This window comes from Muscardinus avellanarius (assembly GCF_963383645.1).
Source record: "Muscardinus avellanarius genome assembly, chromosome: 3".
Classification (NCBI taxonomy): domain Eukaryota; kingdom Metazoa; phylum Chordata; class Mammalia; order Rodentia; family Gliridae; genus Muscardinus; species Muscardinus avellanarius.
The window spans coordinates 101,666,935-101,693,950 of record NC_137788.1 but is presented as its reverse complement, the minus strand read 5'-3'; the positions used below and the strand labels follow the sequence as shown (position 1 = coordinate 101,693,950).

The 27,016-nt window shown below is 54.8% G+C and overlaps 2 protein-coding genes across 2 annotated transcripts; one reads left to right on the top strand and one right to left on the bottom strand.

The window, feature by feature from the left end:
• Positions 1 to 1,085: 1,085 nt before the first annotated feature.
• On the bottom strand, positions 1,086 to 4,498 carry TAFA3 (TAFA chemokine like family member 3; the record flags this gene model as incomplete). The annotated part of the gene is made up of 4 exons (XM_080691502.1): positions 1,086 to 1,097; positions 2,683 to 2,870; positions 3,531 to 3,680; positions 4,384 to 4,498. The coding sequence occupies 4 exons, from the start codon at positions 4,496 to 4,498 to the stop codon at positions 1,086 to 1,088; spliced, it is 465 nt and encodes a 154-aa protein (XP_080547628.1).
• Positions 4,499 to 12,938: 8,440 nt separating this feature from the next.
• PPM1J (protein phosphatase, Mg2+/Mn2+ dependent 1J) lies at positions 12,939 to 18,110 on the top strand (the record flags this gene model as incomplete). Its single annotated transcript, XM_080691799.1, has 10 exons — positions 12,939 to 13,270; positions 14,563 to 14,677; positions 15,141 to 15,428; positions 15,894 to 16,006; positions 16,276 to 16,360; positions 16,939 to 17,057; positions 17,209 to 17,272; positions 17,429 to 17,536; positions 17,680 to 17,831; positions 17,963 to 18,110. 10 exons carry the CDS (start codon positions 12,939 to 12,941, stop codon positions 18,108 to 18,110), a joined length of 1,524 nt encoding a protein of 507 aa, XP_080547925.1.
• Positions 18,111 to 27,016: the final 8,906 nt, after the last annotated feature.

Below are 27,016 nucleotides of genomic sequence, written 5' to 3'. Positions count from 1 at the left end.
TCAGGGCCATGCACATGCTAGGTAAGTGTTCTACCACTGAGCTCTATCTCCAGTCCCTTTTCCCTTTTCTGAGGCAGGATCTCCCTATGTGGCCCAGGCTAGGCTCAAAGTTGTGATCCTTTTCCTTCAGCTTCCCAAGTAGCTGGGCTATCAGATATGTGCCGCCATGCCCAGCTTCCTCTTTTTCTTTTTTTTTTTTTTTCATGTTTGTGGATGGGGGATTAAATCCAGGGGAATTCTACCTCCAAGCTACACCCCTGGCCCTTTTTTTTTTTAGCAGGGTCTCGTTAGGTGGCTGAAAGTCTCACTAAGTTGCTGAAGCTGGTCAAATCTCTGATCCTCCTCTCAGCCTCCCAAGAACTGGGATTACAGATGTGCATCGCCATTCCTGGCTTTTCCTCTTCTTTTAAAACAAGTGAACAAATGAAAACCTCAGATGCTTGGATGGGGTGATTTAAAGGAGCTGTCCACACCCAATGAGCAGCTCAAACCATGCCGTGTTCCTGTAGATGCTTTGCTGGACAATTCTTTGGTCCTTTGCTTTCCTTCCCTAAATCAATCTGGTCTCATTCCAGAGACCGCTGACCTGGCTTATGAGAGAGTGTTTCCTTCAACATGTTGGCAGTGTGCTGGGGACTCAGGACTACTGTGAAGGATGGATGGGCAGATGCTGGCCGTGACCTTTCGTCTTTGTGCCCAGTGGCCAGGCAGTGGCTGAAGAGCTTTGGAGTCTCATCCCTGAACTCCATTGTGTCCACAGCAGGTGGCTCAGAAGCCATGATACCATGCTCTTTAAACTATATAAATTGTCTGTTGTTGATTTCTCATTTTGATTGGATATTCCTCAAGGGCAGAAATTGTGCTTTGGCCGCCTTTTTTGTCTCCAGGAGTGCAGAGACCTCTAGATATTTGGTAGGATATCCATCCACATCTGCTGGGCAGCTTAACTGAAACGCCCCTGAAAAGACTGACGCTGCATTTAGCATGGGACACACGTCCACGTAAGTGAATCCCCATGTTTGCTGCCATTCTTCAGTCCGAGGCTCAGCCAAGCCTGTCTTGTCCAAGCCGTGACCCCAAGAGAGCTATCGTGTGACCTGGAGAGCAAGAGACAGAGGAAGGTTGGAGAAGGCTACATGGATCCATTCTCGCCAAGGACTCCCCAGGGTACACAGCTCACAAAGAGGTCACTGCTGTGGATCCCTTCCTCTTAAAGCAGCCCAGGCTGGGAAAGTGGCCTGGTGGCCCATACACACATAAACCAGGCAAGCCTCGCCAGTGTTCACTCCCAAATCATAAGCACAGTGATCAACCTTATAGGCTCCATACTCAACCCTATACCGTGGTGATAAATGGCACAACTTCCGTGGTGGGTCTCACTCTCTTTTAGTCAGAAATATACTTGCCTTGCCTACAGATAAGATGCTCTACTTTGTGGCCGCCCAATCTTTCTCTTGCTGTATCTCCTTTTACTCTCTGCTCTATGGCAATTGTTGCTTTCTTCTAAACTCTGGAGCCAGGCTTCTAGTGTTTTTGTTTGTTTGTTTGTTTGTTTGTTTGTTTGTTTGCCTGTTGGCTGTACATGGTGGTGGGGAGGAAAAGCTGAAGCCGTGCCTAGGCTTGCCCTGCGGTATCAACCGTCTGCACAAATGCTGAGGACAAAGCGATGCAACTAATTAACCATGACACACGTGGAGCTGCCGACAACTTAGATAAAATTTTAATTACCCCTTGTTTCATGGGGCAGGCAGCAAACCATGAACATAATAATCCTCTTGGGTGCTGCCACTGCAGATGGAGCCATCTGACTAGAGGAAGGTAGGCATGAACTGTAGCAGTTAATAATCATCGGAGTGGAACGGGATGGTGGGGGGCCGGGGGCTGGATTGTGGCAGAGGTGTAGGCAGAGTGACTACTGTACTGGGAATTCAGGCACTTAACTATATCTAATTCAGGCACCTGAATCATCTAGATAATTTCCCTCTTTCTCCACTTTGTCGTTGTTGTTGAGGATTCTTTAGTTTTTGTAGTACTAGGGATTTGAATCCAGGGCCTTGCACGTGGTAGGCAAGTGCTCTACCACTGCACAACATCCCCAGCCCTTTTTATTTTATCATGAGACAGAGTCTTGCTAAGTTTCCTGGGCTGACTTCAAACTTGTGATCTTCCTGCCTCAGCCTCCCAAGCCTCTGAAGTTACAGGTGTGTGTCACTACGCCTGGCTCTCACCTTTGGGTGTGTGTGGTACTGGGGATTGAGCCCAGGGGCATTCCACCTCTGAGCTATACCCCCAGCCCTATTTTATTTATTTTGAGGGGTTGTCTCACTAAGTTGCAGAGGGCCTCCCTAAGTTGCTGAGGCTGGCTGCGAAACTTCGATTTCCCTGTCTCAGCCTCCCAAGTACTGGGATTATAAACATCCAGCCACCACACCCAGCTTCACTTTGTTTTTATAGTCTTGAAATTTTCTGGAGGCAAAGAAAAAACTCTAGTCAAAGAAGAAAAGATCAACGTATATGGAACATCAAGAATTTTCCCAGAAAGACACACTGGATTTCAGATCCAGAGCCCTAACTCCAGTCTGAGTCAGGACTTAGCTGGGAGGCCTGTCTGGGGGTGTATTCTCATGGCTCACAGATCTCACCTTGGAACAATGCCATCCTGAATCCCCAGGGCTCCGGTACCCTTTTTACTGACCCAGGTGAAGTGGGAAGAAGAGGAGTAGAATGAAGTATCCACCGGGATACCTTGGTGGTTTTGACTTTGTGTCCACTGCTGCAGCTCCATCCTGAAAGGTCTGGAAGCACCTTACACTCCTCCCCCGGCAGGCAGGGCTCCATCTGACACCACCACTTCTGCAGGACGATGGAGGCTGTGGGAGACAGGAGGCGAGAGCAGCTTGAAGCTCTCTGCTAGCACAGGGTACAGCCCAGAGGGCTCTGCAAAGAGGTGCATGCTTCCACACGCCCCTGCCTCTGAGATCCGCATTTCTCTTGTCTTCTCCTACTCTGGGCTTCCCAGGCCGTGCTCGGGCTGAGGGCCCGGAATATACCCTACCATCTTTGATTCCCATGGACGCCTGCATCTCACCAAAGACATTGAGGGAGGCCAGACACAGGCTACATGGCCTGAGCAGCCAGCAGCACAGAGGCACAATTCTTAGCTCTTGAACAGTGTGAGCCATGTACAGGGCTCCACAGACCTGGAGCGCACACGCTGGCCGGTATGTGAGCACAGGGGCATGGTTCTACAGATGCCACGTTAGCATGAGAACAGGAGTGTGGACTGGGCGGTGGGAGGCTAGAGGACTAAGTCCGATGTCTGCACAGAACTAGAGCCTTCCTTATCCATGACACGGGAGGGTCACATCTGCCCTCTCAGCCCCAGAGGGTGCCCCATCATTTGAGACTCTGATCACGAGAGCCCTGAGATGAGTATGAAATTGGATCCCTGGCAGATGGCTTGGCCTGAACAGACCTCCTTATCTCTCTGGTAAGGGCCTCCCCTCCCCGGGCCTTGGCCTCTCACTCACCGTCCACGCAGGAGGGCTTTGCCCGCGTAGTGCCGGCCACCTGGCCAGAGAGGCAGGAGCACTTGACAGTCTGGGAGCGCTCCTCGATGCGGTTCCGGTTGCAGCAGCGGTGAGCAGCGATCACCTCGCAGGTGCCCTGCTTTACCAGGACTGGTGAGGCGAGCCACACAAGATCAGGCACCCAGCCCCCACCAGGTCCCCAGCCCCGCTCCCCTCCTCCCCACCCTGCGGCTCCTCCAGCCCCTCCTCCCTGCTTGAGGGAAGGGTATACTTCTGGGGCAATGGTATAGTTCGTGCCTAGCAAGCCAGCACAAGCCCTGGTTCCATCCCAACAACCCTGGGAGGCGCAAGCAATGAGATCTCCCTGTTCCTTCTCAGTGAGGCCACACTCATCACCCTTTGTCCCAGTGTGGCCCGCAGGCAGAAGAAAGCTGGAGTCCCACACCGGCCCCCACCTCTCTACCTTCTCAGGGTGAGGGCAAGGGCCCTGGGGCTTACAATGCGTGGGGAGGATCATCCGCTTACACAGGCTTTAGCCATCCCAGAAGGAAAACCCCAGAATTAGGCCAGAAGGCTAGACATAAGCCCCCGTGCAAGGGCCTCTCTCTACACAGAACGCCTCTGGCCTGCAAGGGATGGACAGCCATGGGTCTGCCCAGGCCTTCTTGGACCAGAATAGAAGAAGAGGGCAGTTGCCTGGGTGATGAAGAGAGAAGGAGATAGAACCCTGCAAGCTATGGGTTTTACTCTGTCTTGGTGATCTGTCTGCTATGTGGAATGGAGTGGGGACTTGTCTAGCACTCTGTGGGTATCCTGAAAACCCTCTTTCCCAGTCCCGGCCATCTCTTCAAACCTGTGGCAGTAGGAGGCTGAAAGGAAGCTGAGGCCAGGCGGGTCCACAGCCAGGCCAGGCACAGAGCCAGCAGCCAGCCGCCCGGGCTCCAGGTCCGCAGGGCCCTCTCACTCATCCTGTGAAGAGAAGCGCATGCCCTGCTGGGCTCGGGCAGGAGCTCCCCGCACCCAGCCCCAGCCGCTCCTCCATACCATGCCCTCCAGGACACAGGGTGGCTAGGATGGACACTGCCTCCCCAGGCAGCTTGGAGCCCAAAGGCACTGTAGGAAGTGATTGTGATCGGTGCTCCCGGAGGACCTGGGAGCAGGAAGGGGGAGCCGGTGGAGGAAAGGAGCCCCTAAGACCTAAAGGGGGGGGGGTCTTAGAGGATGACTAAGGAGCTGTGACGTGGAAGCAGTGATAATGCCAGCTCCCACTTTTTGAGCTCCTGACCCAAGTACTTCACGTGCATGCTCTTAAATCCTTCAGGGCGATTCTGTGAGGTAGGATTGTTATCACCCGTTTTACAAATGAGCAAATCTAAGCTCAAAAAGTCTAAACACAACCCAAACAACCATCAATAACAGACTGGCTGAACCCACTGAAGACAATCTGTACAAATGCAGCCCCTTCCAGCAGCTGTGGAAACACAATGGACTCCAGACAGAGAAATCCCAGTAGAGCGATGGAGGGGTCTAGGGGAGGGAAGTGGGAAGGAGAGTTGAGGAAGGAGACACTTCAACTGACTCCACGTACATGCACGAAATTATCAATGCCAACCTCAGTATGATGTGTGGGGAAGAGGAGGAGTCGCGTGGGATGGGGGACAGCTCACCAGGTGTGGTATGCATATATGTCCAGAGCACTCCAAACTTCATTATGATGTGTGATTATAATAAAAATAAAAATATATTTTTTATTTTTATTAAAAGTATATTTTAAAAATGAAGAAATGGTGAGCCGGGCATTGTGGTGCACACATGTAATTCCCGCATTCAGGAGGCTAAGACCAAAGGATTGTGCTTCACGGACAGCCTCAGCTACTTTGCAACTCAGTGAGACTCTGTTTTTTTTTGTTTGTTTGTTTTGTTTTGTTTTTTGATTTTTGTTTTTGCGGGTCTGGGGATGGAACCCAGAGGCATGTGACCTCCAAGCTACACCCCCTGCCCAATTTTTCATTCTTTATTTTGAAACAGGGTCTCACTGAGTTGCAGAGGGCTTCATTAAGTAGCTGAGGCTGTCCATGAGCCGCAATCCTCCCATCTCAGCCTCCCAAATGCTGGAATTACAAGCGTGCACCACCACGCCTGGCAAGACTCTGTTTTTAAAATAAAAAAAGACTAAAAAATAGGGCTGGGGGTGTAATTCGGAGGTACATTGCCCCTGAGTTTCATCCCCAGTACTGCAAAAAAACAAAAAAGAAGAAATGCTTCACATAATGATCTATACAATGATCTCTAATCATAATCTACTATTAAAGAATAAAGGCAGGATGATGTGTATAAAATGAATAAAAAAGGAGGAATTATCTATGTTGCTTAAATGTACATAAACTAGCTCTGGAAAGTATACACAAAACTAACAATATCATTTGCCATTAAGAAAAGTAACTGGGCCTTACAGGGGCACACACTTGCAATCTCAGCACTTGGGAGGCTGAGACAGAAGGACTGCAAATTAGAGGCCAGCCTCAGCAATTTAGGGAAATTCTGTTTCAAAATAAAAGGATAGAGTTGGGTGTGGTGGTACACACCTATAATCCTAGTATTTGGGAGGCTGAGATAGGAAGATCACAGGTTCGAGGCCAGCCTAAGCTACTTAGTGAGGCCTTCTACAATCTAATGAGACCCTGTTTCAAAATTAAAGAATAAAACAAAGGGCTGAGGATGTACCTCAAAGGTAGAATGCTCCTAGGTTCAATCAATCCCCAGTTCTGCAAAAAAAAAAAAAAAAGAGGATAATACATTTTTAAAAAATAATGAACAGGGCAGAAAGAAAGAAGAGAAAGAAGAAAAAGAAGAGGAGGAGGAAACTGGGCCAGATACAGTGGTGCATTCTTGGGAGGCCAAGGGAGGTGAATCTCATTTGAGGCCAGCCTGGGCAATTTAGTGAGACCCTGTTTCAAAATAAAAAATGAAAAGGGCTGGAAAGCCAGGCGTGGTGGCATATGCTTATACTCCCAGTACCTGAGAGGCTGAGACAGAAGGATCACAGGTTCAAGGACAGCCTCAGCAACTAGTGAAACCTATTTTTGTTCAAAAACAAAAAACAAAAAGGGCTGGGGTGTAATAGCTCAGAGGTAGAAGGCTCCTGGGTTCAATCCCCAGTAGCACAAAAAGGTGGGGGCTGGGGCTATAGCTCAGTAATAGAGAGCCCCTGAGTTCAATTCCCAGGGGCGCAAAAGAAAGAAAAAAAAAGTAAAAATGCTCATTGGCTGGGAAATGGAGGTAGAAGGGAGACTTATTTTTTTCCCCAATTCTGTTTTACTTTTTGAGTTTCCAACCATGAGAAAAAAGAAGTCAGTTAATTTAAACAAAATTTAAAGAGAAAGAGAAAGAAGTGATGCAGGGGCTAACAAAAGTCAGATGATGTGTCCGAGGCCAGGCAGCACCTGGGCGGCAGGGGCCAGAGCCCAGCAGCCTGCCCCATGCCCACTGCCCCCTCTTACTTCTGCTCTTTTTCCTTCTCCTCCTCATTCCTTGATGGTACCAGCTTCTGAATCTAGCCAAGAGGGTGGGCTAGAAACAAAGCATCCCAGAGGAAGCAGGGCACAAAACAGCTGGAGCAAGGGCAGCCCCAGGAGGCACAGGGCCTCGGGCTCAGGGTCTGGCCTCCGCCGCTCTGCCAGCTCCCTCAGTGCCCGGCGCCAGGCTGCTGCCCCGGACAGGAGGCACCATCTCTCCCCTCCCCACCTCCTGTCTCCAGCGCATCCCTCACCTTTTGGAGGCTCTGTGGCTTTGGTTCGTTCATGTGCTGGCCTCAGACTCACTCCACCTGTAGGAAGGATTTGGAGGTACTGTGAAAGACGGCCCCTGTGGAGTCAAGAAAAGCTTGAAAGGGAAGGGAGTGGGCCGGGCACTGAGGCAGGGTCCACTGAAGCTGTTCCAGGGAGGACAGAGCCTCCCTGTGCCCTGGGAATGTGCAGGACCCTGGCAGAGTCTGAGGACATGGGAAGGAGTAAGACCAGGACGAGTAGCTGGGAAGATTCTCTGTTCCTAGAGTGAAGCAGAGGTAGGAGGAGTCTTTAGAATCAGCGCTGCTATCTTTCTGGTCTTGGGACAGAGATTCCCGCTGGGAGAGACCCCTGGGGAAGGTTCTGAGGCCCCAGTCCTCTGCCTCCACCTCCAGCCTCCCTGCCGTGCTGGCTTCCTGGACTCACATGGGCTTGGCTCAGTTCTGCAACTGTCACCAGCACTTCCACTCCACAGGTAGAAGGGGGCCTGCGCCTCAGAGGCCATCAACAGCTTCTCCATCCTTCCTCGGGCCTCTTCCCTCAGCCTCCAAAGGGAGGTGGACTGACACATGGAGGGTGGTGAGGCCCAGGGCAGGACAGAGAACCTGCATCCTAGCACCCAGCAAGGATGGGGCCTAGAGGGGGAAGTGAGGGTGGAGGGGTGAGGTAGTGCTGATGCCCTGGGGATGGGTGAGCCTCACAGCACACAGCCTCCACCCATCTAGGGGTACTTCTTTTCTAAGCAGATCTCTCCTCTCCTAGCAACTCCCCATCAGTAAACCTCACCTTATTTATTATTATTATTATTATTATTATTATTATTATTATTATTTTATTATTGGAGGTTGAATCCATAAGGGCATTCTACCTCGGAGCTACACCTCCAACCCAATTTTATTTTTTTATTTCAAACAGAAATAAAAAGTCTAAGTTGCTGAGGGCCTCGCTGAGCTGCTGAGGCTGGCCTTGAACCTGTAATCCTCCTGTCTCTGTATCTCGAGTACTAGGAGCACAGGCATGTGCCACTGTGGCCAGCTGTAAACCTCACTTTGATTTTACAACAGTAGCTCTACCTTCTCCCAACCAGCCTGTTTCTCTCCCAGCTGCCACACCCACCAAGCCCACTCACCCCTCTCTCCTTTGAACCCCAGAGCCCAAAACCGCACGGGGGAGGGGATCCAAGCCCACAATCTCTGGCATTGTTTCCTCCCTCAAAGGGCAAAGGAGAAAGAGGCTTCTGGGATTTGATTTTGGCTGCCACGTTCTGCCTCAGTTTCCCAGCCTGTCGCCCTCAGTTCCCAACCCAAGCTCTGGTGAGGCTGCGGAACCTCCTGCGTGCCAGCCAGGGGTTCAGGATGAGAAGCTTCAGCCTCTCCCACTCTTCTCTCCCCTTCAGGCGCCCCGTCAGTCCTCCGGATTCTGAGCCTCCGCACCTGGGACCTACCTGCCCGCAGCGGCGCCCACTGGTCCAACCTGCTGGCCTGAGGTCCTCCCTGCCTCTGAGCTCAGGACTCGGCCGGCTCCTGGCGGGCGTGGCCAGCGTGGATGCTGTCTAGTCCGGAGCTCTGTCCCAGTGCGTCGCCAAGTTGCTGGGCTTCCAGACGCGGGGCCCTGGCCAAGCACGGAGGGAGGGGCTCTGGGCACCAGGCACTCTCCGCTCGGCCTCGCCAGCAGCGGGCTCAGACAGGTCCTCCGCAAGGACGACGGACAGCAGGAGCGCGCCGCCTCAGCGCCCGCCGGGGTCCGCCCCAGCTCCTCCAGCTCCCGGCGAGCGCCACCGCCTCTTTCGGGACAAAACAGGGCGCTCGGCGGGGCTGGCGGGCACAGCCAGTAGGCAGCGGCCCCTGGTGGCTCGCGGCAAGAGAAGAGCGCCCCTCGGGCCCCCGCAGGTTCGCTCTGGATGGACAGACGCAGATGCGGCCTAGGACGACAGAAGGAGGTCCTTCAAAACCCTGCAGGTCAAGCCGGGCGTGGTGGCGCACGCTTGTAATCCCAGCACTTGGGAGGCTGAGACAGGAGGATCGCACAGGTTCGAAGCCAGCCTCAGCTACTTAGTGGGGCTTTCAGCAACTTAGTGAGACCCTGTTTCCTTGGGTTCCATCCTCAGGACCAAAAACAAAAAACAAAAAAAACAAAAACAAAAACAAAAAACCCTGCAGGTCAGTGGGGCATGGAGGTGCACGCCTTTATCCCTAGAAACTGAGACAGGAGGATCGAGGATCACAAGATCAAGGCCAGCCTCAGAAACTTAGCGAGACTCTTTCAAAATAAAAGAGCTGGGCCGGGATATAGCTCAGAGGTAGTATGCCGATGTTTTCAATCCCCGGCACCCCTCACCAAACACACACAGACAGAAAAAACACAAACAAAAACCCTGCAGATCTTCTGGCCCCTATTCTCCCTCCTCAGGGAAGGAGGCAGCTGCTAGATGGTGGTGGGAAGGGAGGGCTAAACGGGAGCTAGGAGTGAGGAGTCATTGCCCAGACCTGCCGGGGTTTTGAATTTTGAAGATTCTAGAACTGAATTGTCCAATTCAGTAGCCACTGGCTGCACAATATTTACACTTAAATGTGAACTCAATTAATAAAACAAAATCCAGTTCTTCAGTAGCACTCAGGTGCTATTTAAAGTGCCCAGTAGCCACAGGGAACTAGGGAGGATTTTATTGGACAGCGCAGATATAGATAGAACGTTCCCATGGATGCACAAAGTTCTCTCCACAGTGCTCTCCTAGACTGGTATTTGGAGGAATAGTAAATCTTCCTACCCCAGGGATGGTGCCCTCGGTGCCAGGCGGGAGGCAGCAGGAGGCTGGTGAGTGGTCCCTGTGGATCATGGGTATGAATAGGTATGAATCCCAACTTGGAAACCCAACTCTGAGACCCTGTTTCTTCATTAAAAAATTATAACTTGAGCCAGGTGTGGTGGCGCACACTTGTAATGCCAGGTCTTGGGAGGCTGAGACAGGAGGATCACACAGGTTGGAAGCCAGCCTCAGCTACTTAGTGAGGCTCTCAGCAACTTAGTGAGACCATTTCCAAATAAAGTATAAAACAGGTCTGGGAGTATAGCCCGGAGGTAGAAAAGCCCCTGAGTTCCACCCCCAGTACCACCAAAAAAAAATTTGTACGTAAAAAATATAACTTCATTTGTATAATTCCTTATGTGGTTACATTTAGGTATGAAAGTATTAAACAAATGAGGGGCAGAGGTGTCTTGTGAACTGTCACTTCACAGGGGAACACACCTCTTAGTGTAAAAGGTCACTGAGGCTGGGGTAATGTGGGGGGAAGAGGCAAGGGGAATGGAGTGGTAAGGAAAGGGTCCCAGAGACTCTGAATAGTAAAATCAGCCAGTTGTGGACCAAGAGGCTCCTCGTGGGGCCTGGGATAAGGGACCTGGCTTGAGCTGTCCACTTCTCCCCCTGGCTCCAGCCTTGTGCTCTCCAGCCTGAGCTAGCCACTCCCCAGAGTTTTGTCATCTCTGAGGTGAGAAAAGCATCACATAAGTCTGCGTCTTCCTAACCTGTGAGGGCCCTCCCTCTGCCACTGGGGGGTGGCTAGAGGTGATGACCTCCTCTCCAGGGCTGGGACAGCCTGAGGATGAGTCATGATGGTACCCGGAAGAGCCAAGGGGCCCAGGAAGATGACAGCCCTAGGGCGGGGCTGGGCAGGGTGGAAGGGGCTGTTCTGGTGTCCAAGGAAACTGACGACTTCCCTGATGATCCTCTGGGGCCAGACCCAGGGAGGATCTGGATCCTGGGTGGGTCTGTGACCCACTTTTGAAGCCACACCATGGGTGCTGTGAAGAACATGGCACAGGGATCCAGGTGACGCTGAGAAGTGGTAAGTAAACAGTCCCAGAAACACTGAATAATAAAAATAGCCAGGAGTCATATTTCTTCCGCCTTTGGCTTGCCACTGATGTTAAGCCATTTATCAAATGGCTGGCTCCAGTGTTTCTCCAACAGGAGGGAAACACCTATAGCAGCAGCGGTTCTTGCCCCGTCTGCCTTTGCTGCTGGGCACATCTTTGGGTCTGGTTTTCCCCCTCTTTTGCCTCCGTTTTTCTGGCTCCTTCTGCCCAATGCTCAGGCTTGTTTACATCAAATCTACCCGCCTGAATGATCATTGTGAGCTTATTATTTGGAAGCTGCCAGGAAAGCCACTCCTTCTGGGGGGCAGTATAGCCTGAGGACCAGAGTGGGGAGTAATCAGAAAGCACGCAGTGGACAGAGTCCAAGATGGAGCCCTCACCATGAACTGGATGCCAGTAGTCCCTGAATGGCTACCCCCATGTGCCCTGACCACTTTTGAACTGTGTTTGAGGGGGAATCCTTCTGGAGACCTAGTGATTAACCTCCCTTAACTTTATTTTGGGACAGAACTCTGTCAAATCAGTGACTCCTTTCCCAGAGGGGAGAAGGCAGAACACCGGGTCCAGTCCCAGGCTTCCAGCAAGTGGGATTTTCCTCCGCTTATGGAAGAGCTCAGTCTGGCTCTGTCTCCCCCTGGCGGCATCTGAAGAACTCACTCAGCATCCCGGGACAGCTCCTTCCTAACCCTTTCTTCCTGATCAGAAAAATCAACTTGGTTCTTAAGTCAGAGCTGCATTTGGGTGTCAGGGGGAACTAATATGGGTCTCAATGGCTATGTGACCTCTTGAGGCAAGTCATATAAAATGATAGGGGTATCCAGTCGCACTTCATCTGTAAAATGGGCATGCGTACCCCAACTTGTCGCCGGGCATGGTTGGTGCACCTGTAATCCCAGTACTTGGGAGGCTGAGACAGGAAGATGGAAGGTTTAAGACCAGTTTCAGCAATTTAGAGAGACCCTGTTTAATAATAATAATAATAATAATAATAATAATAATAATAATGCTGGGAGTATAAAATGGGGCCCAGAGGTAGAATGCCCTGTGTTCAATCCCCAGTACCACAATGAATGAATGAATGAATGAATGAATCCCGCCTTGAAGGGTTGCTGTGCAATTAAGTGACCTAAGGTATAGCATGTGCCGTGTAAATGGCCTAATGTTCCGTAAGTCCTCAGTAAATAGTAGTTACTTATTATCTTTACTAACTGATCGGGGAGGTCTAAGTGCGGAGAGGGAGGAAAGTTCCGAGAAAGTGGGAGATGCGCGGCGACCGCTCTCTCGGATGGGGCCCAGCACTGTCCCACGCCCCCTGATCCCGAGGGTGGCTGCGCCCCGCCGGCCCCACCGCCCGCGCCCGGCTCCCCTCTCCCGCTCCCGCCGCGGCAGCCCGCCCGGGGGTCTTCACGCCCAGCGCCCCCGAGCGGCCGCTTCGCCGTCAGCAGCCCCGACCCCGCGCGGAGAGCGCCTCCGCCCACGTCACAAAGGTGGAGTTCCAGCTGAAGTCTAGCCCGGCCGGGCTCAAATACATGCTTTTCTTCTCTCCGCCGCGTTTCCACAACAGACCCTTCTTCCCCCGAGAAACCCGGGCCGGGAGAAGCCGGAAAGCGCGGGGACGAGGCCGGCACGGGCGGGGGGAGCCGCGGCCCCGAGCGAGCTCCGCCCACCGGGCCTGGGGGCGGGGCCTGGCGGGAGGGGCGGGGCCTGGCGGGGGCGGGGCCGCGCCGAGGGCGGGGCGGGGAGCAGCATGCTCAACCGGGTGCGCTCGGCGGTGGCGCACCTGGTGAGCTCCGGGGGCGCTCCGCCGCCGCGCCCCAAATCCCCGGACCTGCCCGACGACACCTCCGCCCCTCCCGCGGCAGCCGCGGAAGCGCCCAAGAGCCCTCCGGCCCGGCCCGGGAGCGCGAGCGGGAGCGGGGCGTCCGCGAAGCCCGGAGAGGCTCGAGCGAGCTTCTCCAGACCGACCTTTCTGCAGCTGAGCCCCGGGGGGCTGCGCCGCGCCGACGACCACGCGGGACGGGCTGTGCAGAGCCCCCCGGACCGGGGCCGCCGCTTGCCCTGGAACACGGGCTATGCCGAGTGAGCGCCCCCCGGGGCACCCAAACCAGAATGGGACTCCCACCCCTCCCCAGCCCCGCATCCCTGCCCTGGGATGCGTCCCCGCGTCGCGCTCGGAGCCAGGAACCCCCTTTTCCTAGGACCTTTGCCATCCTCCGGGCTTTGGGCCGCACCCCCTCCCGGCCCTCTCAGTCGGGTGCAGCCTCAGTCTCCTTCTTCGGGACCTTGCAGTTTGTTGACCACCCTCACCCTCGTCGCCAAAGGGCGACGAGATTCTCCCCCAGAGCCCGGGAAGGTGTGGGGCCCCGCCAAGGATGAGTTGGACCGGTCTGGGTCGCGCCCCGGCAGTTTAAAGGCTAAGGGACGGGAGGTGTTTGAAGAAGGAACGGGGTGCCTCCTAACAGGGAGAAAGAGGTTGGAGACTCACTCACCAGCCTCCCGGCCCCAGCGCCCCAGTTCCCTGTCTCTCTTACCATTCCCCTCCCCCTCCACACCCAGAAATAGCCCGCGACACCAGAAGGCGGCCGGCTTCCCGGGGCGGGGGCGGGGGCCGCCCAAGGCAGTGACAGGGTATCCTTTGGGCGCCCCTCTGACCAGGGACTCACGCTGGCCGGCGAGGAAATAGACCCTCCTCCAGCTCAGGCGGCCAGAGCGCTCCCAGGCTGCGTGTATTTTTAATGCATCTGCCAGGAAAGCCAATCTCTGAGGGAGATGGGGACACCGAGGTCACTGAGGGAGGTGGCTGTGCCTCCTTTAGCTTCTCCTGTGGGAGGAGTCTGTGGTTATGTGGCTCCTGCCCAGTCCAGGTGGGCCTAGTCTCCTACTCTGTTTCAATTCCTCTTTCCACATCTGAGCTGGAGCACTTCCTCCCTGCCAAAGGGGCAGCGACTTTTGCAGGATGGTTTTAGAGTGGGGGCGGGCGGGTGTGGGGTACTGGGGACAAAGTGCTGGGAGAGGTGACTGAGGTTGGAGGTGGGCTATAGCATGTTGGCTAGCAGGAAAGTCCCACTTCTACCCCTACCGGCCCCTCCCCCAGCAGCACCCCTGGGGCTGGGGAAGCCTGCTCTGCCAAGGATGGGGGAACTGAGGCAGGCAGGTGTTGCTGCCCATGAGGGCCTACCACCCAGACAATGTTTCTTGCTGGCCCTCCTTTCTCTCTGGCCTGAATCCCAGGTTGGCTGTGACCTTTCTCAGCTTGACCGGCAGGCAGGGGAGAGTGTGTGTGTGTGTTTGTGTGTGTGTGTGTGTAAGGTGGGGGTTATTCCAGGACCTGGTCTGGTGTCCAGCCTGATGTGCTCACTCTGGCTTGACAGGGTCATCAATGCCGGCAAGAGCCGGCACAATGAGGACCAGGCCTGCTGTGAGGTGGTGTATGTGGAAGGCCGGAGAAGTGGTCCAGGGGCCCTTAGGGAGCTTAGCCATGGCCAGGTAAGCCCTCGCCCCCTTTCCTCTACTCCAGAGACACTGTGACACCGGGCCCTCGGGTTCCAGGCCTCTGGTTTTATATTGGAGACCTAACAGCGGCCTCCTCATTCCTGCCCTTTCTGCCTGTGCCATAGAACTCTCACCCGGCATTGGTACTCATCAGATTCTACCATGTCATATGAATGTGAACTTATGTATGATTTGACCAGAGGTGCTGATTGCTAATTTTTGCATCTTTTATCCTCTGATTTTGGCTTTTTTGAGGCATGCCTTTCTCTTGACACAGTGCAGCTTAGGTGAATAAGTGAATGGATCTAATTTGCCTGTAATACTGAGCTCAGATCTCCCTTCTCTGATGCTTATATGGAGGCCTATAGCCTTGTTCTTCTCCCTGAACACACACACACACACACACACACACACACACACACACACAGTCACTTATCTTCAACTTTTCATCCACCAGGGACTCTGCTTCCACTACTGGGGCCTGTTTGATGGGCATGCCGGGGGTGGAGCTGCCGAAATGGCCTCTCGGCTCCTGCACCGCCATATTCGGGAGCAGCTAAAGGACCTAGTAGAAATACTCCAGGGCCCCTCGCCACCTCCCCTTTGCCTCCCATCCACCCCGGAGAGCCCGGGTTCCTGCGATCCCGCTCACTTGGTCAGTCCTCAGTCCTGCTGGTCTTCACAGAAGGAAGTGACCCATGATGGCCTGGTAGTAGGGGCCATTGAGAATGCCTTCCAGCTCATGGTGAGTGACCTGGGCCAAGGCTTGCGAAGCAACCTGCTCAACACTGTGTGGGAGTCAGGTGGACTGAGGGAGTGACCCTGAGACTGAGCAGAGCTTGGTTCTGAGGGGAGGGGGAAGGAACAGTTACCCTCCTCTCCTCCAATGTGGTCTGGCTGGAGCAGGTGATTTCTGCAGATGGGAATGGGGAGGGTGACTGCCTGAAAGCTTGCCTGCCTGCCTGCCTGCCTTCCTTCTTTCCTTCTTTTTCTTTTTTTGCAGTACTGGGGATGGAACCTATGCCCCAACCCTATTTTTTATTCTTTATTTTGAAACAGGGTCTCACTCACTGAGTTGCAAAGGGCCTCACTAAGTAGTAGCAGAAGCTGTCCTCGAACTGCCATCCTCCTGTCTCAGCCTCCCAAGTGCTGGGATTACAAGCTCTGAAAGCTTTTCTTTTATCCCCTTTGACCCTGGCTCACTTGGCAGGATGAGCAGATGGCTCGGGAGCGGCACGGCCACCACGTGGAAGGGGGCTGCTGTGCGCTGGTTGTTGTCTACCTGCTAGGCAAGGTGTATGTGGCCAATGCAGGTGATAGCAGGTATGGAGGCGGCGGTTTTGAAAGTGGCTACAAGTGGCCACACACAAGGATGGGGGGTGTGGAGGAGAGAGGTGGTGGGGGCTAAAAATCAAAGACTGGAAGAGGTTGGTGAGGGGGATCACAGATATAAGATCTAAAATATCTACTAGGAGATGAAAGCGGGAGCCCTGAATGAGGACTCCTAAGGGTTATTATGGGAAGGGGCTAATCTCTCTGGAACCCTCCATGAAGGGGGCTGAGGTGAGCCAGGCGTTTTCTGCTTCTGGCAGGGCCATCATTGTCCGGAATGGTGAAATCATTCCAATGTCCCGGGAGTTTACCCCGGAGACAGAGCGCCAGCGTCTTCAGCTGCTAGTAAGTAGAAACCAAACTCCCCATCCCTGTTCTTCATTGGTTATTGTGCCTGTCTGAACTCTCTGTCCCTGAGAATTCAACCCCCCCCCCCCAACCACCACCACCACTGCACACAGAAAGCTCGCAATGGAGAGTTCCCTGGGAAGGCAACTGTAGTACCACAGGGCTGAGCTGGGGAGATGCTGGGGCAGGAAGGAGCCTGGGCTGGCCTGGTGTGGGCCCTGTGGCCTCCGCCTAGGAAGAAGTAGACTCAGAGGTGGGGGAAGGGAACAGTAACTACCTGAAGGGCTTAAACACATAGGCTCTGGAGCTGGGTGGCCTAGGATTGAACCTGCTTTGGGTTCTTTGCTAATTGTGTGACACTGACAATTTACTTAACCTGTCTGTGCATCGACAGTTCCGGCCTGGTGGGTTGTTGTGAGGAATAAATGAGTTAATTTATGTGAATGTTAGAAATAATGTGTGGCACATGAGCTGTATTTAAAGGTGTACTCTAGTCTCCATCATGTGTAAATGGTACCAGGTTATGCTGTGAGCATAATGCCCCCTGGCCCTTTGTCTGGCCATTCCCAACCCAGGGCTTCCTGAAACCAGAGCTGCTGGGCAGTGAATTCACTCACCTCGAGTTCCCCCGCAGAGTTCAGCCCAAGGAGCTGGGGCAGAGGATGCTGTACCGGGACCAGAACATGACGGGCTGGTAACACTTCCCTCATGGCAATGCAGCCAGTCCCTCATGGGCAGGAGTTGGGGGATGTGGCCCTTCTTAGGGGTTTGTGTGAGGGTGTGCTCCTCCTAGGGGAGAGGGGCTTTGATCCTGGGTGATGCCCCCTCTACTCCCCCTTTCCCAGGGCCTACAAAAAGATCGAGCTGGAAGATCTCAGGTTTCCTCTGGTCTGTGGGGAGGGCAAAAAGGTAAATTCCATGGTAGAGGTGGGAAAGGGCAGGAGGACCCACCATAACATGTCTAGGGGGGAGGAAGTTCTACCTGAGGGGAGGCAGGGGAGGGCTATATGGCTTCAGAGAGTCTGGAAGAGAAGGAAATAACAGCTCCCTCCTCATTTCCCTCAGGCCCGGGTGATGGCCACCATTGGGGTGACCCGGGGCTTGGGAGACCACAACCTCAAGGTCTGCAGTTCTACCTTGCCCATCAAGCCCTTCCTCTCCTGCTTCCCTGAGGTGAGCTGTATGGGTGGGGGGTTACTAACCCTCCATGCTCTGCATGTCACAGTGGCTTCCACCCAGGGTCCCTTTATCTCCAAGCTTCCTGACCAGCAAACCCACCCCATGTCTCAGTCCTCTCTGCCCTCCTTCCCCACTAGGTACGAGTATATGACCTGACACAGTATGAGCACTGCCCAGATGATGTGCTCGTCCTGGGAACAGATGGTCTGTGGGATGTCACCAGTGACCGCGAGGTAGCTGCCACTGTGGACAGGGTGCTATCAGCCTATGAGCCCAATGACCCCAGCAGGTAGGGGTTACGTAGTGTGGTGAGGGGATGGCACTGTTGAGGGAAGGGCAAAGGGAGTGATGTCAGGGGACCCACACGGGGGCCTGAGTGTCTCTTCCCATACACATGAATGTGCCATGTTCTCCTGGCAGGTATACAGCTCTGGCCCAAGCTCTGGTACTGGGGGCCCGGGGCACCCCCCGGGACCGTGGCTGGCGTCTCCCCAACAACAAGCTGGGTTCCGGGGATGACATCTCAGTCTTCGTCATCCCCCTGGGAGGGCCAGGCAGTTACTCCTGAGGGGCTCAGCTCCGTCCCGCCCACTACCACGCAGCTTCTCCAGCTTACCCCTTTCCCAGCCCCAATTCCAAGTTTGCCTCCTTGATCCTTCTCAGTGACAATTTGACTGGCAAAGGGGTGTCTATTAGACCCAGAATTATAGTAATTGGCAAATAAACCTGATGAATAAAGATGTGTGTCTTTATTTGCTTTGATTAGAAACCAAAAGGTAAGGAAAGGCTCTGTGGGGTGTTGGAAAGGCCACCAGGAATGTCCTAAAGATGTGCTCTCCTCCCAGGTCCCTCTTTTGCCATCCCCTCTTCCCATTCCACAGTCGCCGTGAATGTTCTCATCCACATCCATGGCTTCATCAGCTGCTAATGTCTTCCAAGTTGGTTAATCCAGCCAGACCTTTCCTGAACTTTAGACCACACATCCCAACCATCTCCCAAACATCTCCTAGAAAGCCCACTGGCTCTTTAGCTCATCACACCTCAAACTGAACTCACGATTTCCTCCATAAACATGTTCCTTCTTCTGTTTCATCTTCTCAATGGACACCGGCTCAGCTGCTTACATTTGGAATCTTGGAGCTGGTAACCCCTGGCCTTTATTTCTTCCTCTTCAGTCAATCACTGAGTACCATCATGGGCTACATAATGACAATAAGCTGTCATGTGATGGTATACTTCCTATAGTCAGTTTGTATAGAGACACTCTGCACAACAAAACTGCCTAATGATGTATTTGTCATTAATTCTGTCATTAAGTGATGCATGACTGTATCATCATTATATGTTTTAAAAAATATATTAGTCCAGACCCCTGGAGAAACCGGGCCCAGTAAGATGCTGGGTTCTGGGCGGGGGTCGTGCGCGGGGCACACCAGCTGGGGCCCGGGTCGTGGGACTCTGGGCCCCGGGCCGAACTGTGAGTAGCACGCCAGACCCCTGGAGAAACCGGGCCCAGAACAGAAAAAGATAAAGAAAAATATCGGAGAGGAGGTAAGAAAGCCGTTATGGATGCCAGGACACTGGAGATGCAGACAAAACTTATCTAAATGCACTGGAACTTATGGAAAAATTCGCCGTGAAAGAGGACTGCTATTTCTCTATATTGTTAAGAATCTCAGACATCACCTGCAAGGAGAGAGTTTAGCGGAGACCAAGGAGAAATGCAGTGTTGAAAGAGTTCTCCGCGATGGTGGTGGAGACTTGTATTCAGGAGAAGCAGAAACCGGATCTTACCAACTTTATTTTTTTTGAGAAATTACACCAAATGTCGAATGCTACCATCACGCATGCTTAGGAACACTGGACAACATTCAGAGTGGAAAAAGAGCCTGGGAAGGATTTGAAACGGTGGAGGCAGTGGCAATGCCAGTGGCCAATACTCAGGGGAGGCAGAGATCTGATACATTACACCTGGAACCTTTGAAATAATAACCACAGAGACAGTGATCGGAACCTGCTGAGGGGTTAGGCGGGCGCCGTGGCCAGTGGCCGACATCAGAGCTTGCTGTGAGGCAAGGCCACTACTGAGGGCTCCGTGGCCGGGATTGGAACCTGCCGAGGGGTTAGACTGATGCTGGGGCCAGCAAGGCCGGCATTGGAGCCTGCCATGAGGCAAGGCTTGTGCTGGGGCATCCAAGGTTGGATCCGGAACCTGCTGAGGGGTTAGGCCGGTGCTGGGGCCAGCGAGGCCGGCATCGGAGCCTGCCGTGAGGCAAGGCCAGTACTGGGGCCTCCGAGGCCAGGATAATAGCCTGCCGAGGGGTTAGGCCAGTGCTGGGGCCAGTGAGGCCGGCATCGGAGCCTGCCATGAGGCAAGGCCAGTGCTGGGGCCTCCAAGGATGGGACCGGAGCCTGCTGAGGTGTTAGGCCGGTGCTGGGGCCAGCGAGGCCAGCATCAGAGCCTGCCATGAGACAAGGCCGGTATTGGGGCTTCCGAGGTCAGGATAAGAGCCTGCCGAGGGGTTAGGCCGGTGCTGGGGCCAGCGAGGCCGGCATCGGAGCCTGCCATGAGGTATGACCAGTGCTGGGGCCTCCAAGGCTGGGATCGGAGCCTGCCGAGGGGTTAGGCCGGTGTTGGTGCCAGCGAGGCCGGCATCTGAGCCTGCCGTAAGGGAAGGCCGGTGCTGGGGCCTCCGAGGCCGACATCAGCCTGCCTTGAGGCAAGGCCGGTACTGGGGCCTCCGAGGCCAGGATAAGAGCCTGCCGAGTGGTTAGGCCGGTGCTGGGGCCAGCGAGGCCGGCATCAGAGCCTGCCGTGAGGCGAGGCCAGCATCGGAGCCTGCCGTGAGACATGGCCAGTGCTGGGGCCTCCTAACCCGGGAACGGAACCTGCCGAGGGGTTAGGCCAGTGCTGGGGCCAACGAGGTCGGCATTGGAGCCTGCCGTGAGGCTAGGCTGGAGCTGGGGCCTCCGAGGCCAGGATTGGAATCCTGCCAAGGGGTTAGGCCGGTGCAGGGGCCAATGGCCAGCATCGGAGCCTGGCGTGAGGCAAGTTCACTCCTGCGGCCTCCAAGGTCGGGACCAAAGTCAGCTTAGGGGTTTGACCGGTTCAGGGGCCAGCGAGACCAGAACTGGGTCCTCCCATGAGGCAAGGCCGCTGCGTGAGCCAGCGAGGTCTGGATCAGTCCACTGAGTAGCCAGGCCACTACTGGGACCATCAAGAGTGGGATTGGTACTTGCAACGCAGCATGCACAGAGAAATATCGCAGAAAATATAAATCAGACGCTTCTCTTAATCAGCAATAACTAGGAGGAAAAGGGCAACAGGAAGAGGTTGAGCTATAGAAAGGGCCCTATAGTGAAGCAACTAATGTGACCAATCAGAGGGTATGTAATACTGGAGGATGGAGCCTCTTTAAAACGCAGGAGGTACATAAACAAATGTATCAAAGTAAATCACCAAAGAAGTGTGGGATGGAGGGAGGGGGAGGGAATGGGATGGGGGCTGGAGGAGGGCTAATTGGATGATGTGTGCTTGTATATCCTCTCATGTCTTGTACTCCAATGTGATTGATATATGACTACAATGCACCAATTTAAAAAATAAATTAATAAAAAAATAAAAAATTAAAAAAATTAAAAAATCATGTTAAAATAAAATAAATAAATAAATAAATAAATGAGGTTTAAATAAAAGGTTAAAAAATATATATATTAGTCCAGGTGCACGGTCAGCCTTGGTGACTTAGTGATATCCTGCTTTAAAATAAAAGTAGGGATGGGGGTGTAGTTCTGAGGTAGACTGCCCCTGGGTTCAATCTCTAGTAACACACACACACACACACACACACACACACACACACGTGTGTGTGTGTGTATATTATATGTACATGTATATACTTGATTAATTATCTCTTCCCACCCCATTATCACCACCTTAGTTCTTTATTTTTAAGGCTTCCCAATTTCAGTGGTTCCTTATTGTATCTAGGACAAAAGTGACATTGAGTTCCTGGGCATGATCTTTAAGGACCTTCATGATCTGGCTACTGTCTACTTCTACTTCTTCCCTCCTCTTCCTCCTCCTCCACCTCCTCTTCTTCTTCTCAGTACTGGAGATGAAACCCAGGGGCATTCTACCTCTGAGCTACACCCTCAGCCCTACTTTTTATTCTTTATTTTGAATCAGGGTCTCACTGAGTTGCAAAGGGCCTCACTAAGTAGCTGAGGCTGTCTGTGACCCGTGATCCTCCTGTCTCAGCCTCCCACATTCTAGGGTTACAAGTGTGCGCTACCACGCCTGGCTTACTGTTTTCTTCTTTAGCCTCATCTTCTGTCACCACCACCAACCCCACCCTCTGGGGGTTCCCAGAACTTTGTAGCAGTTCCGACTACACTTCACCTTGAGCACCTACAGTCCATGCATATCCCTTGCTGTGATCACCTCCAGGGTTATAACTGAGGAATTCATAGGGTGTGGCAGTTAAAAGCAGGGTCTCTAGCCAGGCATGGTGGTGCATGCCTGTGATCCCAGTCCTTGGGAGGCTGAGACAGGAGGATCACAGGCTCCAGGACAAGCCACAACAAGTAGTGAGACTCTAATCAACTTAATGCCCAGTGTCAGAATAAAAATAAAACAGGGCTAGGAGTGTAGTTCAGAGGTAGAATGTCTCTCAGTTCCATACACACACACAAAAGGAGCTCTAGAGTTCATGGGTTTGAGTTCTGCTGCAGGACCCAACACCACCTCTGTAGCCTCTCTGAGAAAACAGTACTACCTCCTAAAGTTGTGTAAGGACCAGAGAATTTAGTGTACCTAGGACCTGGTCCTTGCAATAAGGATTCAATAAATGTTAGGTATCTTTAAAATTCCTACATCCTTTCTTTAAGTTATTTGAAGGCAGAAATCAATCTTCAGCACATAGTTCTCACTTTACACTCAAATGTTTGAGTGAATCAAGATGCCAGAGGACCTCAGTTTCCATTTATCATATGAGTTTGTTGTACTTCAGATCGCTAAAGGCTGCATGGCTTCTAGCACTCACTCGTTCAGTAAATATTAGTTGAACGCCTGTTGTTGTGCTAGAGTGGAGAGGGCAATCGGAGGAGCTCAGGAGGCGGCAGGAAGACAGCGCGGGTGTTGGAGTCACACAGGCCCAGCCATGAATTCTTGCTATCACAAATCGCAAGCCTGTACTACTAAGCCGCTTTTCTGAAATTCAGTTTCCTTAAGGTCTGTGGTATTTAAAAGGTTGAGCTCTAAAACTGTTGGTAGACTCCCTCCTTCCTCCAGCTCTTAGCTGCTGTGCAGGGAAGGGGGTTTACACACAGGTAAATGCCCTATGCGACACCTCAATCCTTATGGGAGGACAATAAAATAGGAGTGGGAACTGGATTCCCAGGTGGGGATCCGGGAGCATTTCCAGGAGTGCTCTTGGAGTAGGTGGAATTGGACTCATGAAAATTCCAGGCGGCGGCAGGAAGGGAATTGTGAGGCGCGGGTCAGCACGTCCTGGAGGACCTGCCTGAGGCTAGGGGCGATGCGGGGCTGCACTCGCTCGCAGAGGGTCCTAGGGGCACAGAGCGGGCGTCTCGAGGTCTCCAGGGCGGGCTCGGCGAGGGCTCCGGCTCGGCCACCGGAGGGCAGCAGCGGCCCTTCCCGACGCCGCCCGACGCCTCTCAACTTTCCGGACGCCTGTCCGCCCGAGGGCTGGAAGGTGGGCGGAGGCCGAGTCCGGGGTCCCGCTCGCCCGGCTCATCGCCCACTCCTCCGCGGTTCAGGCGGCTCCCGACGACTCTTCCTTCGGCCCCCGGCCCCGGCCTGCAGCGGAGACAACCCGCGGCCCCCGGCCGGGGCAGGGGCGGGGCGCGCTGAGCCCGGGCTGGGGCTGGGCTGGGGCTGGGGGCGGGGGCGCTGAGCCGGGGCTGGGGCTGGGGGCGGGGGCGCTGAGCCGGGGCTGGGGCTGGGGGCGGGGCTGGGGACGGGGCTGGGGGCGGGGGACCGGGGCTCGCTGAGCCGGGGCTGGGAGCGGGCGGGGCGGGGCCGGGGGCGGGGGCGCTGAGCTGGGGCGGGGCGGGGCGGGGGCCGGGGGCGGGCCGGGTCGCGCGGGTCCGAGCCGGGGCCGCCCTCTCCCCGGGCCCGCCCTCCCGCGCGGCGCTGGAGGAGGGCGGGGCGGCCCGGGTCAGTCTCTGCCTCCGGCAGCGGCCGCGCAGCTGGAGGCGGGCGGCGGAGCGGAAGGTACCGGGGCCGGGCGGGGGGCGGCGGGCGTCCCGGGGACTGGTCCCGGAGAGCGCCTCCCCGCTCCCCCGCCACGGGGGGCTTGGCCCGGGCGCCGGCCGCTGTCCCCGCCGCGGACGGGCCGGGGGTCCGGGGCCCTCCCCGGGCTGCCGCGGGGACCGGGGGCTCTTCCGGGGAGGGGTCTCTGCTCCTGGGGTCCTGACCCGGAGCCTTCCCTTCCCTCCCGGCTCCCGGGACGTCCCCGGGGGGCCAGGGGGCCTTGGGTCCCGGGACTGGCGGGAGCGTCCGGCCCGAGTCCGGCGGGGTGGGACTTCTCCCCGCTCCGGCGGTGGAATGGCGCGAGTAGGGGCGGGGTGTGACCCTCGGGGACTGCCGCTGCTCGGCGGGGTCTGGACCCCGCCCTAGACAGTTCTTGGAGCCTGCCTGGGGAGGGGATTGGGGAGGCGGGGAAGGTTCCAGTTCCTGTGCGTGCCCAGGAGTGAGAGTGTGCGAAAGAATCCCCTCCTTCACACTTCCCGGCCAGGCCAAAGATTGCCTACCTGGGGGGATGGGGCTGGGGGACCCCAGGCGGAGTTCGCTCACGTTGGGCTTTAAAGTTGAGGAAGGGCTGTTTCCCGAGGATTGAGTCCTTTCCCTAGCTTTCTAGCTCACAGGGGAAGTGAACCGGAGTGCAGGGCCCTGCCGCCCATCATCTGGGAAATCAGAATGGTTGAGGTCAGGGCTAGTGTGTCCACAGTGTCTTGTCTCCCGGGAGGCGCCAGAAGTTCCAGGCTCCACTCCAGGCCCGGAGTGGGGTTTGATTGCCCCTCTTAAGGTCAGTGGGGCAGTTCCTCTGGGGCCGCCTCTCACAGGGAGTTGTTGTCCATGTCGTCTTGGCGCTGGGCCTCGTGGCCTGGCCTGGCTTGGCTGCTCTTCTGGCCGGACCAGAGGCTGGAGGGAAAGCCCTCTAACCGAGCCGGGGGCTGCAGGTCACTTGATGCGTGCGGGTCCTGGAGTTCTAACCTTTCCCTCCCACCGCCTGGTTCCAGCTGCTTTGGGGGCACAGCCATGGTGTTCCTGAGTGGCAGTCCAGTAGTGACTGCCCTCCATCAACACAGGCCACCCCAGATGGGGGCTGTGTCAGCCTCTCTCCATACAGCTGGACGACTTGAGCTAATGGGAGTAGGTGGGGGTGTTGGAAGAAGCCTAGTGTTAGTAGCCTGGGTAAGCTTCTCAAGGAGTCTCTTTTGGAGGGGGTCTGCTGGTTAGGTTAGAGCCATCTTGCCTGTCTTGGGGGTGTCAGGGAGAGCCCCTCTACGACTGGGAGAGTGTGGCAGTGTACTCTCGACTTCTGTAAATTCCCTGTGACTCATGTCCTCGTCCCACACATCCAGTTTTGTGAATGTGTGTATGGGGAGGGGAGGAAAGGGCCACCCAGCATCCCACTGTGGAAAAGCAGCAGCCTGGGGCTGAGGTTGGCTTTCATAAAGGCAGACGACCAAGGCTTTGGCGTAGAGAGGCAGTGGTATGCTGGGAGTAGAGTTGAGCTCAGCTAGACAGGATGTGGGACTGAGAGAAAAAGCGAGGTTTGAGGCAGAGATCAGGTTACCTACCAGCCCCTTCTTAAGAGTGCTCACTGCCTAGTTGGTGCTGGGACTGGCCCTCATTTGTCTTTGCTTTTGGGGCTCCTCCCAGCCCAGGCTCCAGCCCCCTCCCCCTTCCCTGCAGCCTTGACTTCATCTCAGCTCCAGAGCCCGCCCTCTCTTCCTCCTGGGCTGCAGGCCTGGGAACCTGGGCAGGCTGGAGGTCAGCTCCCCTCCCCAGGAGGAAGTGAGGGACGCCGGGAAGGTGTGAGGAGCTGCAGGTGCAAGGAGCTGCTTGTCATGTGTTGGGGTGGGGGGCACTAGCAAACCCTGAGGCGCTGACTCCGAGCCCTGAGTCACAGGGAGGGGTGGGCAGGGCCTGGGTGAGCTGGACTGAGGGGGAAGGGGCCGTTCCAGAGAGGGTGGAGGTGATTCCCTAGTGGATTATTCTGTCGTTCTGCTGCAGTGTACATGTGGCTCCCCACAGTGTGGTCATTGTCCCCTGCTGGGGGCTGAGTAACCCAGTGTTGCTTCCAGGCCAGGAGGGAAGGGGGGAGGAAGGCAGGCTGCCCGAATGTGAGCTGTGGGCACTGCTTGGACTGAGCCTCCTTTGTGTGACTCGGGGCTTTGGGGACCCAGTGGGGTGGGCCAGGGAAGCCGGTTGGCTGCCGCCACTGCCCAGTGTCTGGGTTTCCCTGCTTCTGCTCTTCTTCTCGCCTCTGGGGCGGCATGTAGAAGGGGCACAGAGTTGTGCAGCCCCGCTTTGAGCACTGGCTGCCATTCATGTCAGTCTGAATACTGTGTCTGAGCTTCAAGGAGCCTCAGTTTCCTGACTGATCAAAATGGGAAGGGCAGTGCTCCCCTAACAGAGGACTGAGGGAGGTGATTTTTAACTTAATTTTTGTCAAAAACGGCCAGCGTATAGCTGGGCGTGGTGGCGCAGGCTTGTAAATCTAGCATTCAGGAGGCTGAGACAGGAGGATCACAGTTGGCAGACAGCCTCAGCTACTTAATGAGGTCCCTTGCAACTCAGTGAGACCCTATTTCAAAATAAAAAATAGGGCTGGGGTTACAGGTCGGAGGTGGAATGCCTCTGGGTTCCATCCCTGGTACCACACACACAAAATGGCCAATATAGTGTGGGCACCTAGGGGCTCTATGAATATTCCTTCCCTTACCTACCCATTTCCCAGTAGCTGGTTCTGCTAGTCTGTGATCTTGAGAGAGACTCCTTGTTTGTGACTAGGCAGGCATGACTCCAGCTAAGGGACACACCGATTGTGCCATACCAAAATCTTGGTAACACATGAAGTCCAACTTGAGACTCCCAAGTGTAAAGCAGATAAAAAGCTGGCTTTTCTTGGAGGCATCCCCTCAGCACCTTGCTAGGCAGCTTGGGTCCCTCCAGTTGAGTGGATGAAACTGAAGCTCATGTTTTCTGGCTCCTGGTGGGTTCTCCTTTCCCCTCCACCTGTTGCGTTCTAGCCCTGTCCCTGACCCTGTTTCTTGTAGGGTTGGTTCTTGGCAAGAACATGCCTGAGCAAGCCCCTTTTCCCCCCTCCCTTCCTTTTCTGAATGCCTTGATTTGCTGGGAGGTTTGGGGGGGCAGAGAAGTATTTTTGTACTTACTAGCTTTTACCCAAATCCTCACAGCCTCTCTGTTTGCCAGCCCCA